The sequence below is a fragment of the Agelaius tricolor genome, unplaced genomic scaffold, assembly GCF_023055355.1.
Source record: "Agelaius tricolor isolate 1412-34295 unplaced genomic scaffold, bAgeTri1.0.p SCAF_37, whole genome shotgun sequence".
NCBI lineage: Eukaryota > Metazoa > Chordata > Aves > Passeriformes > Icteridae > Agelaius > Agelaius tricolor.
This window is the reverse complement of record NW_027269297.1, coordinates 3,799,552-3,818,732: the sequence shown is the minus strand read 5'-3', so window position 1 is coordinate 3,818,732 and position 19,181 is coordinate 3,799,552. Positions and strand designations below refer to the sequence as shown.

At 50.4% G+C, this 19,181-nt stretch overlaps 1 protein-coding gene across 4 annotated transcripts in view; it reads left to right on the top strand.

The window, feature by feature from the left end:
- The window catches only part of NSMF (NMDA receptor synaptonuclear signaling and neuronal migration factor), a 49,683-nt gene extending 31,822 nt beyond the window's left edge, over positions 1-17,861 (top strand). For 2 of the 4 annotated variants that reach the window (XM_071453683.1, XM_071453681.1), the window contains 10 exons: positions 81-133; positions 2,031-2,120; positions 3,772-3,893; positions 5,633-5,716; positions 6,690-6,723; positions 7,274-7,344; positions 8,390-8,469; positions 10,036-10,138; positions 10,503-10,578; positions 12,342-17,861. In XM_071453683.1, the coding sequence (XP_071309784.1) occupies positions 81-133; positions 2,031-2,120; positions 3,772-3,893; positions 5,633-5,716; positions 6,690-6,723; positions 7,274-7,344; positions 8,390-8,469; positions 10,036-10,138; positions 10,503-10,578; positions 12,342-12,439 (811 nt within the window). In that variant the 3' untranslated portion in view covers positions 12,440-17,861. The remainder of the gene's footprint in view (positions 1-80; positions 134-2,030; positions 2,121-3,771; positions 3,894-5,632; positions 5,717-6,689; positions 6,724-7,273; positions 7,345-8,389; positions 8,470-10,035; positions 10,139-10,502; positions 10,579-12,341) is intronic. The other 2 variants (XM_071453682.1, XM_071453684.1) reach the window with 1 other exon arrangement.
- Positions 17,862-19,181: the final 1,320 nt, after the last annotated feature.

Below are 19,181 nucleotides of genomic sequence, written 5' to 3'. Positions count from 1 at the left end.
CCCTGTTTTCACAGTTCTGCTGGGCCCAGGTGTTGCTTCTTGTCACCTTTCTCAAAGGTTGTGTTTGGCCTTTTTTTCAGGAATTTTCGGAAGCACCTCCGCATGGTGGGGAGCCGAAGGGTTAAAGCACAAAGTAAGTGAGCACCTGGAAGTGTGGCTGTGAGGAGCTGGGCTCTGTGGGGTTTGTGGGAATTCTGTCACATGCAACTGTGGGTTGAAAGGACCTGGCTTTGGGCTGGAGAGAGGAATTGACCTGTTGGTGCCATTTAACCCTACAAACAAGAACACCAGGTGGTTGCAAGTGTCCAGGACATGTGGATGCCTGCAGCAGCCTGGGGGCTGTTCCCAAGGACCCTCTGCTGTGGCTGTGGGACATCTCTGGTGCAAGGCATGGAAGGAAAGCTGCAGCATCCTTGTCCCCTGTGTGGATTTTGGTGATCACTGGGGTGGAGGCCAGTGAGGAGAACCTGAGCTGGGAGTTCAGCAGAGCTGCCTGGCCTCTCTCTGCAGCTGTGACCAGCTGTGGCTCCATGTGCCACACAGCCTGCTGGCTGTCCCCTCCTGCCCTGTCCCACTGTCATCTCCACAGCTGGCCCTGGGGGAGAGTTGCCTGGTGGGAACTGAGATGATGGTGGAAGGAAGAAAGAAGAGGATCAGAGAAGAGATTGGGGCAAGGGCCAAATCAGGGAATGTTATGCCTCACTGGGGAAGACATCACCTCTTAGGCCTGCAAAGTTGCAGTTCCCTTTCCCTGGTGAAGGCAAGAATCCTCCAAAACTTGGTTGGGCAACTCCCTTAGTGCTGTGAAAGTGGTGTAAATAACCTGCTCCTGGGAGCTGAGGATTGCTCCAGAAGAGACAGCATCTTGTTCTTCCCAACCTCCCTGGCCAGGCATCATGTACAGAGTGCCCACAGCAAAGCATTGCTGAGTTCAGTTTGCATTCTTTCCTTTCTCATGTGCTGTGGGAAGTGATCAGCAAAGAGCTTTGCCCTTTCCGGAGTCTTCATCGGCATCTGAGCTAGCAGTGCCTGACGTGGACAGGGCTTACCTCCATGAAACTCAGGCCTGCCTCTGCCTCAGGAACTCTTGGGTCATGTTTTCAAAGCTTTCTTTCTGTGCACAGTAGCTAAATGCCTGGGTTTATCTGAAAGCTGAGGATGAAGATCACCTGAAGAACTGAAGACATCATTTGTCTCCCCAGACACCCTCCCTGGCCACACTTCAGCAGGGGACAGGCTGCTCTTGTGATCTGCAGTGAATTCCTGTACTGCTGTTACTCAATTCCCCGCTGCACACTCTGTCTGCCACCAGAAATAGGTATTAGTGCCCATAAGTGGCTGTTAATCCTGGCATAATGGCTCTCACATGGGCTTGCCAAGTCAGACACGGTGGTTGCCAGTTCCCAGGAATTTGCCTGCGGTGCAGCCGTCTGAGCCAAGCTCCCTGGTTTGTGCTTGGGAAATGCCAGTGCAAACAACACAGCACTCCTTGGGAGGAAAAAAAAGCCATGAGTAGTGCTCACAAGAGTGCAGGCAAGCAAAGGCTGAAGGATTTCCTCTTTTGCAACAAAATGTAGAAAGTGTTAGCTTTCCAGAGACATCCCCTCCCTGCTGTTTGGTCCAGCTCTGACTGGGATGCCAGTAGAACATGAAGGGAGAACTTACTGGAGCACTACAGCTGCCTTCTGGCCATGCAGGTGTTGCAGTGCATATTTCTGTGAGGCCTTGGAATCTGAGCACTTACACTGGGACACTGGACTGGCCTTGGTTAAATTGAGGTTTGAGCTGTGTGCATTTGAGGAGAGATCATCAAGTGTTGTCCTTTTTCTGTGTTCCATGTCCCATCCTGTGCACAAGTGGACACTTGTCTCTGCTGTGTGGAAAGGACTCACGTTTGGCAAATGGAAGGAGCAGCCCAAGGGAGTCTGTGATGTGTGGCTTTGGTGGCAATCTGCTGGATGATTTGTTTGCTGGCAGCAGCAGAGGTGCTTTGGGATCTGTTAATGTCGTGCTCTGGTTTTATCCTTTAGCATTTGCCGAACGGCGTGAGAGGAGCTTCAGCAGGTCCTGGAGTGACCCGACTCCCATCAAAGCTGATTCCTTCCATGACTCTCGAGAAAGTGAGTTCTGAGTCCTTTGAGCTTCCTCCTGTGGGCAAACCCTCCAGCAGTTGTTGACTGGAGCCCCACTGGAGTAACTCCTCTGTGCCCTCTGTCCTGTCTGTGATCCTTTTTTAGTTTCCTGAGATCGGAGCAGGTAACGCTCCAGGTGTATGTACCTGTTCATCTGTGTGTACCTGTATTTATTTGTAGAGCACCACTCATCCAACCTCAGATTATTGAGCAGTTGCCAAAGGGTACCCAGTGGTACAACTCTCTTACAGCCCTCTGTTCCCATCATCCCTTATCCTCTTGGCACCAAAACAACCTCTCTGGAAACTCACCAGTCCAAGGCTGCCTTCACCATAGTGGGGCTAATGTGGCTTCCCATGCAGGAGCCCCTTCTGAGCTCTTTCCTAGCCTGGAATAGCTCAAGAACACAGCTGATGAGATGGAGCTTTGATTTCCTGCACAGGTGATAGCTTGGGGCAATCTGATCTTCATTTGGGCTGCCAGGAATCCCTCTGGGAATCCCCAGTAATGCTGCCGTGTTCTGCTTGAGGGGACTGAGATGCTGTTGTGTTCATTTACAGGAAGGAATGCCAGCATCTGTATTCTTATAAAGGGACTGGCTGTTTTACACAGATTTTATTGCAAGCCTGTAGGCAGGAGCTTGGTGGATATGAGTTTGCCCATGTTGAAGTGAATTTCACTAATGAAATGACCTGATCTACCAGGTAAGCACGAGATCTGGCCCTGCTAGCTGTAGAAGACCCAGGTTGCAAGGGGAGGTGTATGGAAGGCCAGGTTCACAACATGATCCTGTTGTTTGGCAGTCTGACTCCTCCCTGCTCCCTCAGCTGCCCGGAGGCAGATGGAAAAGCCATGGAAAAGCCATGGGAAAGCCATGGAAAAGCCATGGGAAAGCCATGGGAAAGCCATGGGAAAGCTGTGGTTCACACAGGCTCCAGGCACTGCCCAGCGACACTCGGACATCCCCAAAGGCACAAACAGTGGCACCTCGGTTCTCTTTCCTCAGTCCAGCAACCATCTCTGTTTTTAACCTTTAATGGTCAATTATATTCCTTCCAGATGTTTTTTTCCCCAGGAGGCATTGAAGGTCAACAGGTAAGGTCGATTTGGAGAGCAAGTTCAAGTCTACTGTTGCAATTTGACTGTGTTTGTTGCAGCTGTCCTCACGCACGCTCTAAGACTTCTCTGCCAGGATCAGTCTGACCCACAAGTCAGATTTTCTTTATAATCCCTGAAAAGATGTAGTCAGAGCAGTAATTACTACAAGGAGACCAGCTTTGATGTCTTTGGACTTTTGCTTATCAGCCTGGCAGTGCTGAAGTGTAGAGAGTCTGTCTGTGTTCTGTCTCCTTCCCCATTTCTGGAGTGACAGGGTGACTGTTGTGACTTAGCATTTGAAAACCAAGCTTGGTGACTGCGAGAGTGATGAAGTTGTGTGACACGTGATGTGAGCTCTCTGTGCACTCTTCATTTGTTCCATGTTTGTCTGTTTGAAGGCACCAGCCCCAGAGTGGTGTCTGTCACTCTGTGGGTGACAAGAGAGCACGAGTGTCGTGGCACCTCTTGTGAGGAAGCTGCCAAGGCAGGATGGAGTGGGGAAGGCTGTTCTGCCCTTGTAATGCTCCCTGTGTTCTGGCAGGCCATGACCTTCAGGATTCCTGCGGGACTCTGGATGGTGACTTTGACTTGAACTGGGAAGCAGAAAAGGAACTTGAAGCCATGGCATGTGACGGAGAAGACTTTATTCCACCAAAAATAATGGTGAGAGTTTGCAGCTCATGCTCTGCCTGTCCTTTCAGTGCTGCTAAGTTCAGGATCTTCATGGGAAGTCTCTTGTATAGGCACAGCATCAGGGATCTGTGGGGTCACTCAGAGATGAACCAAGACTTGACATGGGCTCAGATCTGTTGTTGCTGGAGGTAGTGCATTGAAATAAAACTAGAAGGAGGGATCTGTAATCCAGATCAGAGCAGGACTGACACCATTGTATTTGCAGGGAATGCCCCTACGAAGGAAGGAATGATGCATCTGACTCCATGTTCTCACAAGGCTAATTTATTACTTTATTATACTATATTACATTAAAGAACACTGTACTAACTATACTAAAGAATACAGAAAGGATACTTACTGAATACTAAAAAGATAATAATGAAAACTCCTGACTCTTTCCAGAGTCCTGACACAGCTTGGCCCTGATTGGCCAAAGAGTGAAAACAACTCCCAGCAGAATGCAATGGAACAATCACCTGTGGGTAAACAATCTCCAAACACATTCCACATGAGCACAACACAGGAAAAGCAAATGAGATAAGAATTGTTTTCCTTTTCTCTGAGGCTTCTCAGCTTCCCAGGAGAAAAACCCTGAGTGAAGGAATTTTTTCAGAGAATGTGAATGCCACATGACACCAACACAGAACCAAGTTAGCTTGAGGCTTGTTAACCCTGAAAATAGAGACCTGAGCACCACTGCCAGCTCTGCTCCCACACTGGAACTGAGGGGCCTGGAATCACAACAGTTCAGGCTCTGGTGCTGCTGGAGCCAGCTGAGGCTTCAGCCAGAGTTGTCAGGCACTGTCTGACAGCTGCAGCCCTGTGCCTGCTGTGCCTGGTGCAGGGCCAGCCCTTGGCTGGACCCTGTGCAGGTCCCACCACACACTGAACACTCCCTACAGCCAGAAGGAGTTTGCAGGAGTGATCCTCACTGGGATACTGTGGTGTTTCTGAGGGTCCCTAGGATGAGGTGAGAGGTGAAAATCTGACTCCATGTTCTCAGAAGGCTGATATTATATTATATTATATTATATTATATTATATTATATTATATTATATTATATTATATTATATTATATTATATTATATTATATTATATTATATTATATTATATCACTATACTAAAGAAAGAAGGATACAGACAGAAGGCTTAACAAGAAAGAATAATAAAAACTCGTGATTGACTCAGAGTCTGACACAACTGGCTGTGATTGGTCATTAAGTAAAAACAATTCACATGAAACTAATCAAACATGCTCCTGTTGGTAAACAATGTCCAGACCACGTTCCAAAGCAGCCAAACACAGGAGAAGCAAATCAGATAATTTTTATTTACATTTTTCTCTGAGGCTTCTCAACTTCCCCAGGAGAAGAAATCCTAGCAAAGGGAATTTTCAGGAAATACCACGGTGACAGGATACAGCCATCCATGGTGCTGCATGAGCTGCTCCATGCTCTGTGCACCCCAGTGTCCCCTTTCCAGCCTGTTCTGGGCCCAGTGCAGCCTGAGGGCAGAGCTGTGTGCTCTTGTGGCACTCAGGGCACTCAGCAGGCCTGGGGTGCTCTGGGCTGGAAACCTTTCCCTGGGATGTGATGAACTGGGTTAGCTGCTACCTCGAGTCACACCTGAGACCAGCTGAACAGGGCACTGCTTCATGGCCCTTGTGCTTCTGTCCAGGCTCTCCTGCCTTCTCCTCATGCTGTTGCACCTTTTTTCCCCTTTGCAGCTCATCTCTTCCAAGGTGCCCAAAGCAGAGTATGTCCCAACCATTATCCGCAGGGACGACCCCTCCATCATCCCCATCCTCTATGTAAGTAAATCCCTTCTGCTGTGATGAGAGCACAGGTCATTCAGACACTTTTTTATTTCCCTAGTTCCTGTTAGGATGACTCCAAAATGCTGATGTGATTTGGAAAAGCTGTCAGGAAGGGGCTGGGGGTGTGTTGAACCCAGCTTTGGGGTCTGGGGTAGCTTTGTGGGGGCTCAGGTCTAGGTGGAACAGTCAGGTGGGCTGGAAATGGCACATGTGGACCCTGGGCTCTGCAGCCCAGGCAAGCTGTGTGGGAGGATTGTCAAGGGAGGGCAGGGCAGGCATTGCCAGGCTTAGGGCTCCTCCTTATGCTCATGCTTGGGATAAGCAGCACTCAGAGCTCAGCAGTGAACCACTCACTGTCAGTCATTAATTTAACTCTGACTTTTCCCTGGGAGTCTGGCCCGAGCAGGTGTCTGACACAGCAGTGAGGAGTCATGAGTTTCTTTTTCTAATCACTTAATTTGCAAGGGAGGGTGGGACTAGGAGCCCAGCAGGGTCACTGTCAGTGTGCAGCAGGCTGTGCTGCTGGGGTTTAGCCTTGCTGCTCTTGTCTCTCTTCCTTGGAGGGTTGTTCAGTGCTCCTGATGACCCTGCTGTGGCAGGGGCAGCTGGGTTGGGGGTGCAGCTGTTTGTCAGCCAGCTTGGCCAGGGGTAGAGCCAGAGAGTGGCTGCAAAACATGGGCAAACAGGCATTCCTGATGTTGACTGCATCTCAGGGACAGTCTGTGCTTTGGATGTGTCTGCAGGCTTCAGCTGCAAGCCTTTGGGTGGATTTGATCTTCATGGACTGTTCAGTCTTCAGCTTCTGTGCTGAAATCTGATTTAGGGTGAGAGTTACTGCTCCTGTGAGCAGCAGCCATCAGTTGGTGTAAATGTGCTTTTAAAGCATCCTTGGAATGGGGTTGTATGATTATTAGGGAGCTGGTGGAGTGACAGTGAACCTTTACATGTCTTCTCTCTTGGTTTCCAGGACCATGAACATGCCACCTTTGATGACATCCTGGGTACGTCAGTGTTGCCTCCTTTTCTTATCTCCTGTCCATTGCAAATGTAACCATCAATATTTAAGTCACTCAGCTGCCCTGTGCTTCAGCTGCCACTCACAGAGTTGTTTTTGTCACCCCAGTGACCCTGTCAGTCAGTTGGCTGCTCTTGGATTTGTGCTGTAATAAGCACTCGCTTCTGGGACCTGTTTGCTGTGCTAAACTCGTGGTTTGCAGCAGGGAAACTGAGGCACAGGGCAGCAGCTGCCTGTTCATTGTACCTGAGGTGGGGAGTGGGAGCAGTGACAGAGGACCAGGAGGGCTGGGGCTGCTCCAGATCTGTGGTCACTATAGAGCAGTGTCTGGTGCTGTTCCATCCATCTCTGCCCTGTCACCTGCTGACATTTCCTGCTCCCACAGCAGCCTTGGCATGTACTGAGCACCCCCAGCTCAGCTTCCTGCCCTCAGGACTAAATGTAAAGAAATTAGATTAATTTTGACCTTTGTCCGTGGTTCATCTTTTCCAACATGTTTTGTTTGGTTGAGTTGTTTTTTTTTTTTTTTTTTGCAGAGGAAATAGAGAAGAAGCTGAACATTTATCGGAAAGGCTGCAAAATCTGGAAGATGCTGATATTTTGCCAGGTACATGAAAGTTGTTAAGCACTTGGGTGATTTGTTACAAATTTGTCATTTTCTGTGGGGAAAGTGATGTAGAGGAACCAATATTCCAAAGTCAGCTTCCATTAAAGTCACTGCCAAGGCACAGCTTTCACTTCCCATTTCCCAGACATGGAGCAATCTCAAGTTGCTGTGACAGCAGGAAATCAAATCTGATTTAGTGAGGCCAAGTCAAGAGCTGGGCTGATTTTCACAAGGAACCCCAGACAAACCAGCATCAGCACTGACCTAGAAAGGATTCCAGAGACAGGAACAAACACTTGCAGTGTCATAGTTATGGTTTCCATCCAGCTTCAGTGTGACAGTGACAGTGGTTGTGGCCAGACTGGCAGATGGCTCAGCTGGGAGCTGGAAGCCAGGGGATGCAGGAGAGGGGTCAGGCTGGAGCTGGGGCTGGGACAGTCCAGGCCCTGCTGGATTTGGGGGGTGCTGGGGATTTCCTTCCCAAGTTTGCTGTTCCTGCTGGTGGTCAGCTGTGGGCTCCCCCAGCAGCTGTGCCATGAGAAGTGGGATGGGTGACCTGACTGAGCTCCCTCCACGTGCCCAGTGCTGCAGAGGAGCAGCTTTGCTGCACACTGACCCGGAGGTTGTGACTTTCAGTGTTGCTGGTGCTGTGTCAGTCTGTTCATGCCTCCTGCTGCCCCAGTCCAGTTCCTCTGCAGTGCCAGCCCTTCCTGCAGTCCCTGCTGTGCTCAGCTGCTCCTCTGCCCACCCCCAGCATCCCCAAGTGACAGGGACTTTCTCGCCTTCCCTGTTATTCTCCAGCCACCCACAATGGCGTTTTAAATCTATTTTTGTGCCTTTCTAGAGTGATGTGGGCACGGAGCAGCAAAAAGCACGGAACGCAGCCCCCAGCACGCTGCCCGTGTGTGGATGGCCCTGGGCGTGTCTGCACTGCAGGGCTGCCCTGCTCCCTTGTGGCACTTCTGGGAATGGCTGGGCAGGACAGGAACTCATCCAGGGTCTGTGCAAAGGGGTTTCCATCTGTCTGTCTGTCTGTCTCTTGCAGGGAGGCCCCGGGCACTTATACTTGTTAAAGAACAAAGTCGCCACTTTTGCCAAAGTGGAGAAGGAGGAAGATCTGATCCTGTGAGTGGCTGTGCTGTGTTCTGGCCTTGCATGGTGTTTCTCTGCTGGATTTGCTCAATGTTTGCAGCACATGGTGGAACAAGAGAAGTGAAGGGAGCTGGGGTGGTTTGGTCAGGGGATGAGGGGGCTGAGGAGGCACTGAATAGCAGCTCACAGCTCATTCAGGGTGACAGCAAAGGTGGCAGAGCTGAGCTCATCCCTGGGGTGCTGCAGCCCTGTCACCAGGAGATTTATTCTTATATCTAATTAGTGTCTCTGTGGATAGAAACTGTCAAAAAAGGAGGGATAAAAAGATATTTCTTCTACTGAAAACAGCCTTGCTGACCAGAAATGAGAACATGCACCTCGAGCCTGTGGTGCTGTGATACCCTTGCTAAGCTGGTGGCTATGGCAGAAATCCAGGGTGTTCCCCCACAGCTGACTCTGGCCAGGGGGAAATGGAATTTGTCTCTGCAAAGCCTGCTCAAAGTCCAGTCTGTTACTGAGGAGGCTTTTCACTAACATGCCAGCCTTCAGCTGGGAGTGCTGAGCAATTTTGCTGCTCCTTGCAGAGAGTAAAGCTTTGCCTGTTTTGCTGCCTACTCGCTTGTGCTGGCTCAAACTTGCTTGGCTAACAGTGCCTGGCTGTGGGGGGAGGATGTACACCAACCTGTTCCTACACAACTTTTGTTGGCATGAGAACTGAGCATTAAAATCAACATCTGCCCAGGCATCTCGTGCCCTGGCACAAACACTGGCTGTGGAATTCTCCAGCACGTGTGCACATCCAGGATTCTGAGCACATCCCAGGCATAGCTGCTCCCAAGCTGATAAATCAGGGATCTGCAGAGAGCTGTGAACACACAGCTGGAAGTTGGGGAGCTTGGAAGTGAATGTCTCCATCCAGCTTGTGTGTCCTGGGAGGCAGTGCTGGGGAAAGCTGAGGCTGCAGTCTGGTTGAAACACCCACGGAGGAATTTCTGGGCTTTGGAGCCCCCCAAAGTTGCTCCAGCCCTCTGCCCAGGGGAGGGGGTTGTGTTTCACATCCCTCAGGCACCAATGCCTGGTCACAGTCACTGCACATCAAGGGGGGGTGACTGTGAGCAGCACCAAGCACGGGCTGACATGGGGCTGCCTGGGCTGTATTGTCTCACTCAGAACAATCTCTGCAGCTGTTCCCTGCTGATTTCATGCCCTGGAAATGAACCAGTGCTCTGATAAGCCTCGTGTTCAGAAAGGGCAGTTGTTGATAGAAATGGGAGAGAGGAAGCTGGAGGGGACACTTGGTGAAGCTGTCACTCCAGAAGCACTCCCGGGGGACTTTGCTCCCTTCTGCTCACCTTGGAGCTCCCTTGGCTCGATGGGCTGCTTCTCCTTCTCTGCCACATGACTTGGACCTGCTCCTCAGGCCCTGGCTCTGCTCCTGTTCTTCCTTGTCTGGGATCCAATGGCTCTTCCTGAGCAGTTTCCTGCCCAGGGTACAAACCTTGGGCCCTGGCTGAGTGCTGTTACACATGTCCTTGGCATTAATCATGCCTATGAGGAAAGATTTATTTTTTTTTTAATGATGTGTTCTGTTTTTTCCAGCTTCTGGAAGAGGTTGAGCAGGCTGATGAGTAAAGTCAATCCTGAACCAAATATCATCCACATCATGGGCTGCTATGTTCTTGGAAACCCCAATGGGGAGAAGGTAGGAGCCTGTGGGTCACCCCTGGAATGTCTGCTGGGCCCAGGGAGGCCAGAGTCACACTGGGAGCTCTAAACCTGCCTCCTCTGCTGGTTGGGAATGTGCTGCTGTCCTGTGTGTGGGAGCTGTGAGTGGGAGAACCCTCTGGACTGTGGGGCAGGGGAGGAAGGATTAGTGATGTGCAGAACAAGTAATGAAACCTTTGAGGAGAGGAGTTGTTCAAAGCACTTGGTTTATTTATTTACTGGTGAGATAGATGTTTTAAAGGATGTGGGTGGAAGGTTTTCCAGAACAAAGATGGGCAATTCTGGGTGCTCAGGAGTCATCATTGTTTTCAGCTGTTAACTCTGGTATGTTTTCCTTTCAGCTATTTCAGAATCTGAAAAACTTAATGAATCCTTATAGGGTTGCCTTTGAGTCTCCACTTGAACTATCAGCTCAAGGTAATTTATTTCCTGTACAAAGACACACAGACACCCCTTGCTAACCAGTCTGCCTCCTTTGGGGGGCATCTTCATGAAGAAGCAGTTTTGACTCCCTTAAGTCCTGCCATGGTCTTTGTTTTGCTTGTAACCACCTTGTGTAGCTCAGCTGCTGCCCCTTGCAGTTCCTGCAAGTGTTCACCTTTCAAATGCCCTGTTTGTTGTGCCTGAGGGTCCTGGCAGTGCAAAGGAGGAGACAGCTTTCCAGGCTGGGTGCAGGAGAACCCATCATTAGTAGGGCATGAGGAGTCTGTAGAGGAAATGCACATGGAGCAGAACCTTCCTGTAGCCAGGTGTGCTGGGGTCCCTTCTCCAGAGCTCAAACCACTGGCACCAAGTGAATTGTGTCAGTAAGCAACTGGGATCTGGCCCATCAGAGCCACTCTACAGCTCAGTCTGCTGGCCCTTTTCCCTTTTTTTTTTCTTTCCTGTAGCTCAAGATATTTCAAGAAGCTACAGGATGTTTCCTGTTCAATGTCTGTAATTCACAGTGCAGTTTCACAGGTGACACATTCTGAATTTGCCCTTTTATCTTTGCTGTAGTTCTTGGCTAATAAAACCACGCAGAATTCAGCTGTAAGCGCTTCTCTGCTGCCCACAGCTCTGGTCTCAGCACTGATGGGTTTTTCTTACCTCCCTTCACTCTCAGGAATGTGCAGGAGTTGAGCACATTGGTGCTCAACTGTGCAGAGTCACAGAGCTCACAGAATCACAGTCACAGACTGGTTTGGGTTGGAAGGGACCTTCAGACTCCCCCAGTTCCAGCCCATCCATGGGCAGGGCCACCTCCCTCCAGCCCAGGCTGTTCAGTTCCCTGTGCATGATCAGTTCAGCTGCACACGGTGCCTGCACAGGAGCAAACAGGCTGGGATGTGTCCAGGAGCAGCTTGCAGGGAAATTCCTGGGTTTGTGGGCAGCTCAGCAGGCCAGGCAGTGGGTTCTGTGTGCAGGCATTAGAGCAGCTCAGCTTTCAGGAGGCTGGGCTGAAGAATACGTCTGAATTTATCCCCTTGATCAGTCTGGGACATGCTAAGAGTGTACCCTTGTAATCCTTTGCAAAGTCATCTAAAACTAATCTTAATCAGGCCTCACAAGTGAAAATCCCCTCCTTGAGCCCTGTCTGAGTGCAGGGTTGTTTGCCCTTGTGTTTTCAAATGCCCCTCCTGGCTGCCTGTGAGATCCCCTTCAGCAGAGGGGCTGGGGGGCACAGCTGGCCCTGGTGTGTGCTGTGAGCTCAGACAGGAGCAGGACAGGGATGGCCTGGTCATTTAAAAAAAATGTAGTTTTTAATTTGGATTTTCAGTGTTAATTAGTTTTAGTGTTTCTTTACAAGGAGTTAACTCTTGTTTTACAGCTTCTGAAGTCCCTGTGCCTCATGCAGGCTGTGGCTGATCATCTCCAGCCCCCAGCTCCCCTCAGCCCTCAGAGCAGAGAGGTCAAAGTCTGGAGACAGACTTTGTGCTCAGTTCCTGCTCCCAGGAACAAACCCTGCCAAGGGATTACAGGGAGCTGTTCATGGTTGAGGAGATCTGAAAAGATCTTTGGCTCTCACGGGCCCCTCCACGTGCCCAGTGTCAGCATTTGCCATGGATGTGTCCCTGTGCCCACGCTGGGCTGGGGTTTGTGCTGCTGTGTGCTGTCACCTCTCCCTCGTGCTCCTTTCAGGGTGTGACCCCTCTGTGCTCCTTTCAGGGTGTGACTCCTCTGCCTGGTTTCACTTCTAGGTAAGCAAATGATTGAGACTTACTTTGACTTCCGCCTTTACCGCCTCTGGAAGACCCGCCAGCACTCCAAACTGTTGGATTATGATGACATTTTATGAGCTGGAGAAGCCTTTGCAAGAGGAAGCTCATCACCAGTGTCCAAGAAGTCATGCTTTATTGCAGAGAGACTTTTTTATTGGCACGGGGAGCCCTTCACAGCCCTACAGGAGGCAGCAGTGCTAAGGGGAGGGAAGGAGGAGCCCTCGGAAGCGCCGGCAGGAAAAGGCTCCTGGGCCAAGAGAGACTGGAGGGAAGGGGGTGACAGTGACACCTCGCTGGCCTCAGTCCGAGCCCCGGGCCTCAGGAGGAGCTGTGTGAAACGAGGACAGGATGGAGTTCCTGGCAGAACTGAGCTGTTTTGGGTCAGAATGGGCCAGATTTGATTCCAGGTCCTTTTAAAGACTTTTGAAGCTCAGGTTTTCTTACAAAAAAAACCACACAAACCCAATTAACCCATGCACTACAGTGAAGAAGTCACCAGAGCACAGAGGGAGCAGGGGCTTGTCCTGGTGGGACTTTCTGTGCTGGGAGTCCTGGAGAGCAAGGACTGCTACACCTACTCCTGCAAGCTTAGAGCAAGATGATCCCATTTCCATGTGAATATATACTGGGATATAGAATTGAAATCTTCTTTTTTGTTTGTTTGTTTTGTTTAATAGAAAATAAGTGCAATTTTTATAGCGAGGGAGGGGGATAAAATCTCTCCTGATATTTAATTAGTTAAAAATAACACACCATAACCAATAGATGAGGTATTTTTGGTCTGCTTGAAAATATATTCAGAATGGTAATATATCTTCTGTAGACATATTTAATCACCAGCAAACATGGTTTTAACATAAGTTAGCAGACCCTGCATGTCTGCTGCATTGGTTTGGTTCCTTTCAGAGTAGCTGTGCTGCACTACCTGTACGTGCTCTCACCAATGTGTAGTTCTCCTCCAGTTAGCCACAACTTCATTACTTTCTATTTTGCTGCTTGCAAAACTATGGAACTTTAGTTTTGCTGAAATACTTTAGGTTAGAAACACGGGACCTGGCTGGGAATCCTCTGTCAGGCTCACTTTGGTATAAAAAAGAATTAGAAATTAATAGCCATGGTAATTAATTGTTCATGCCAGTGTTTTGCTGTGTGTTGGGAGAGGAGCTCTCTTCCTGTGTGGAGACCCCTCTGAGGGGGCTGAGCACTGAGGCATTTGGGAGAAATGCTTCTGGAGGGACACAGCACAGGCTTGGAGCATGAGTTTGACTCTTTGTTCACTTGATTGCCAGTTGTTTGTGCATAACCCACCCCTTTTCCCTGACCTGTGTCTTGGTCTGAGCTGCTCAGCCCCTCCCTGTGGAGGACAGAGAAAACCCTGAGCTCTGTCAGAGCAGCCTGAGAGCCCAGGTCTGTACTTGATATTTGATGGTACCTTTTGGAATCTATTTATTTTTTCTTTGGTTGGGTAAGGGGGTGCTTTTTTTGGTTTTGGGAATGGGGCTTTTTTCACATTCTGCTGTCCTTTCAGAGGACAAATAGTACTTAGAGTCTATGTAGGTCACTGGCAATTCTGGGAGGTGACACAAGTTATTTCTTTGACAAGCAAAGGAAGGAACAGGGAAGGATTACCTTATTTTCCTGATTTCCTGCTATCTCAAATTTGTTGATTGTGAAGTGAAGGAAAATAGATGTACAAATTTTCTTTTAACTACTTACAAAGAGAACTTGGTGTTCTGATCTGTAGAGTCCTCCTTCCCCTGTGCCATACCTGTGGTTGTGATTTTGGGGACCAGGCCCCTGGCTAGAACTGCTGAACTCTTTACATTTAGAGCAGTTTTATAGCAAAACTTTTGAAGAAATAATGTACATACAGTAAGGAGAGGAATGGGTGGAGAGAGGTATTTAAAGTCACTGAAAGCCACACAGACAGGTGTGGGCTGTTGCCTCCCCCAGGTTGGGAGCTTTGGTAGCCACATCTCATCCCTGGACTCAGTCAGCTTTGCCAGACTTACAGTGAAGGGGAGAACAGGCACCAGTCTGTAGCTTTTGGAAGAAAATTATGCCAGATATAAAAGAAAAAGAACCCCAAATTTATGCCAATTACTGTTTAACATTGGAGCTTCCACCAGCTCTGTGTGAGAGGTGGGAGCCAGAGGTGCACTGAAAGCACAAAGTCATGTTATCTAGAGAAGGAAATGGTTGTGGGAAGATTAAAATGCTGACACAAAACTCTCTCCCTTTCTGACCCTTTCACCTCCTGACTGGAGACAGGCAAACTGTTCTTCCTTTCTCAAATCCCAATTCAGTGAACTTGGTAGCATGAATGTAGCATTGTGCAACTATTGAAAATCTTATTTAACCCCCAAAGGGCCCATTTATGTATCCACTTGAGTGATTTCTCTGTAGAATTGTTGTATATCCTCACTGACCACTTGTAGTACTTGGGGTGCAAAGTAGAAGGTAGATTGTACAGTAATTTCTGTGTTGGAATGGACATTATGGACTGTTCTCCTGGTGCAGTTTATGGGATATGACAACTGATGAATGCATTTCCCTCCAAAGATCTATATTCCTCATAGCTTGTGATGTTTATGACATGAACATATTTTTTCCTTTGTAGCATTCATATGCCTAAAGAGATGAAATTCTCTCAGAGCTGTGACTGGAATAGAGTTGTGATGTTTGATGTCCTGTGTGCAGCAGCATCCTTGGAGTTAACCACTGGTGACAGAGGAAAACGCTTTTATTCCCTTTTTTCACTGGTGGAGTTTTTCAGGTGGCTGCTGGGAAGGGAAGGGGTTAGCAGAGGCAAATAAAAATTGTAATTATTTTAAAATTTAGAGGTAAAAAATAGAGCCTGGAAGTTCCTCAGTGAGACCAGCCTGTAAAGGATGAGCCCAGCATGGTCCCAGCCAGGACAGCTCCAAGGCCCTGTGTGTTCCTCACCCCCTGTGCTCCTGCAGCATCCCCTGGAGGTTCTGGGGCTGCCCCAGTGCCCTGCCTGGGGCAGCTGTGGACAATCTGCCATCCCACTCCTGCCTGTTCCTGCAGCTCTCAGCACCCTGCTCTCGGGGTGTGTCTGAAACCACTTCTGTCCTGTGCCTCCAGCAGCTCCGTGTGCCTGGGCTGAGCAAAGAGCAGCTCCCTCCCCACTGCCCTGTCCAGGGGACTGCTGCTCCTCTCTGCTGCTCCTCTGTGCCCTGGAGCTGCCTTCAGCAGGGCCAGGAGGGTGGGGACACCTGGACCACTTGAGCAGCAGATGAAACCCAGGTGGCTGAGCTGGGTGCCAGCCCTGGCTGTTCACCAGCCACCAGTGGGGTTTGTGCTGCCCTTGCTGGAGGCAGTGTTGGATGTGACCCCCAGCCCATGCCTGGGTAAATGTGTTATCACATTTACCTGTTCAGTGTGATAAATGTGTTATCACATTTACCTGTTCAGTGTGATAAATGTGCTATCACATTTACCTGTTCAGTGTGATAAATGTGCTATCACATTTACCTGTTCCATGTGATAAATGTGTTATCACATTTACCTGTTCTGTGTGATAAATGTGCTATCACATTTACCTGTTCCATGTGATAAATGTGTTATCACATTTACCTGTTCCATGTGATAAATGCATTATGGCCTGGGCTGGCAGTGTCACCCCAGGAGAGGAGGGGGCAGGAGGGGCCTCAGCTGTCCCAGCCCTGCTCCTCAGCCTGGCTCAGTGCTGGCAGTGCCCCAAGGATGTTCTCTGATGCCTGCAGGGAACGTTCACTCAGCTGGAGAGGCCTGGGGGATCACAGGCTCTGTGCATGTGGCCCTTTCAGAGAGGCTTTTCTCTTTTCCTCTTGTGTGGCTGGGAAGGAAAGGGAAGAAGAAAATTCAAGTTACCCATGGGATATAGAAATAGGTAGAAACAAATAAAGCTTTTTGCACCTCTGCTCATGCTGCAGCCACCAGCTTCCCTTTGCAGCTGACCTCCAGGCCTGGGGTGGGAAACATGCATTCCCAGATAATCCCTTCCTGTGTTAAACAAAGGCAGAAAAATCCTTGTAGCTCCAGCAAAACATCTGACTGCAAAAGGCACTAAGCCAGCTCATCCTGCCTGTGTGAGGAGTCGGCTGTGGGATCCCACCTGCTCCACCCCTGGAGCCACCAGAGCCAGTGAAGGGGCTTGGCCTCTGTGCAGGGAACTCCAGGAAGGAATTTATTCATTCCTCAGCCTGGGCTTGCTGCCTGGAGCTCAGCACAGGGTTCCTGCTCCCAGTGGTGTGTCCATGTGCTCCCAGTGGTGTGTCCATGTGCTCCCAGTGGTGTGTCCATGTGCCCCCGTGTCCTCGCCCCCGGGCTCTGTCCCAGCTCTGGGGGATGCTCCCTGTGCAGGAGGTGTGAGCTGGGATGTGGTGTCAGCCCCGCTCGGGATCTGCCCAGAGCCACCCCACAAACAGCCCCTGCTGCTGCTGCTGCCTTGCTGACCTGTGCCTGGCAGTTCCTGCTCCCAGCTCTGCTGGCAGGGCTGCTCTGCACCCTCAGCAGCACCACTGGGGTTGGCTGAAGGAATGGAAAATGCTGGTTATAAACAGCCAGCCTGGCAGGATCTGGGAGCGTGCCCTTAATCCCAGCCCCATTCGTAATCCCACTGGAGGTGGAATGCCAGGCTCGCTCTGCTCTCTTGGTCTAAATGCAAACATTCAGCCTCTCACAAGCTGGTTTGAGTCACACTCAGATATTATTCATAAGATATGTTACTGTGTGAATGAGAAAACCCTTCCAGGGCCCTTCCAGCTGGCACCTGCTGGCAGAGCCCTCCTCCAGGGATGTGCTGGGCTGTGCCCTCCTTCCCAGGGAACCAGGCCCCACTGCCAGGTGGGCTCAGGTAAAGCTCAGCTCAGGTCAAGCTGAGTTGCTCTGTGCTCTGGGTTTTGCTGTGCCAGTCCCTGGAGCTGGGGACAGCCCTTCCCGAGGATCCCAGTGTCCTCCTGGGGGCTATTGAGTGGTGATACCATTTTCCACATCATCTGTAAAGACTTTGTGATCCTGTATTTTGTCCCACTGACTACAGCCTACCCCTGGCTTTCTGCATCTTCCATGGAAGTGTTTTCTAATTCTCATTCTGGAAACACAAGCCAAAGTCAACTGGAAACTGTTACTGGCAAGTCAGCCTGGTAATGATCTGCTCTGTGGGAGCTGAGGGTGTAATGGGGGGTTGAAGGGCCCTGACCCTGACTGGGATCATTGTTATTCCCAGGTGATCCTGCTGTGTCATGGGCACAGTTCATGGTAAGATAACCTCTGCTGGGGCAGTGCATGATCTATCAAAGAGCACCAGGAACCAGCAGTAGCTTTGGTTCAGAAATAACTTCAGCCCAATTTACTGCCAGTCAGTGTGAGAAATGTAAAGAGTGAAAGGAATAAACATTGTGGACATTAAATGTAAAGAATCCATCTGAAGAGAAACTACATTGCTTTTTTCCATAAATGTTTAGTAAATATTAAAGAACTAATGCAACCTAATATTTTTTTCACAGTATTGTATTGCTTTTAGAGTATCCATAAAAGTTACACAGATAAGAACAGATAAGACCCATCACAGGGTGTTGCCCTGTGTTCTGAGAATGGGGATCATTAACTCAGTTCTTTGGGCATTCCAAACTTCCTTATCTCAGCATCCCAGTGGCCTGATGATAATCACAGCACGAGTGCCCTGTAAACCTTTAGCAGGAGGAGCCTCTCCACCTGCCCTGCTGAGCTGAGAGCCCCCCAAGCACCCGATGGAGCCACGTGCTGGTCCCATGTCCCCAGTGCAGGTCCTGTGTCCCCAGTGCTGGTCCTGTGTCCCAGGTGCTGGTCCCCTGTCCCCAGTGCTGGTCCCATGTCCCCAGTGCTGGTCCCGTGTCCCAGTGCTGGTCCCATGTCCCCAGTGCTGGTCCCCTGTCCCCAGGTGCTGGTCCCCTGTCCCCAGTGCTGGTCCCATGTCCCCAGTGCTGGTCCCGTGTCCCAGTGCTGGTCCCATGTCCCCAGTGCTGGTCCCCTGTCCCCAGTGCTGGTCCCATGTCCCCAGTGCTGGTCCCCTGTCCCAGGTGCTGGTCCCCTGTCCCCAGTGCAGGTCCCGTGTCCCCAGTGCTGGTCCCATGTCCCCAGGGGCTGGTCCTGTGTCCCAGGTGCTGGTCCCATGTCCCCAGTGCAGGTCCCCTGTCCCCAGTGCTGGTCCCATGTCCCCAGTGTTGCTCCCGTGTCCCCAGTGCTGGTCCCCTGTCCCAGGTGCTGGTCCCCTGTCCCCAGTGCTGGTCCCATGTCCCTGGGGGCTGGTCCTGTGTCCCAGGTGCTGGTCCCGTGTCCCCAGTGTTGCTCCCGTGTCCCCAGTGCTGGTCCCATGTCCCCAGTGCTGGTCCCATGTCCCCAGTGCTGGTCCCCTGTCCCCAGTGCAGGTCCCATGTCCTGGGTGCCCCTGCTGTGCTCTTTCCCCTCTCTACAGGCTCACCCTCGGGCACAGCCCCTGCCCTGCTCCCCACTCTCCTGCCAGGGCTGCAGGGATGTGCTGGGTTGTGCTTGGGGAATGTTTCTCACTGGGTGACTGAGCTGCTGCTGAGGCTGTGGGCTGCTCACTGGGCTGCTCACTGCCACCATCCCCTGGTTCAGGACCAGCTCAGATGCACACTGGGTGGATTCAAAAACCTTGAGTGAAAAGTGGGGGGTTATGAGATAATTGGCTTCTGATTTGTATTTTTAGTGCTAATTCCCATTGCAGTAATACAGACCCACCTACAAGGTGCTGTAAAGGTGGAGCTGGTGCAGAGCTGGGAATTCAAGGACAGGGATCTTTGCCCTTACCTC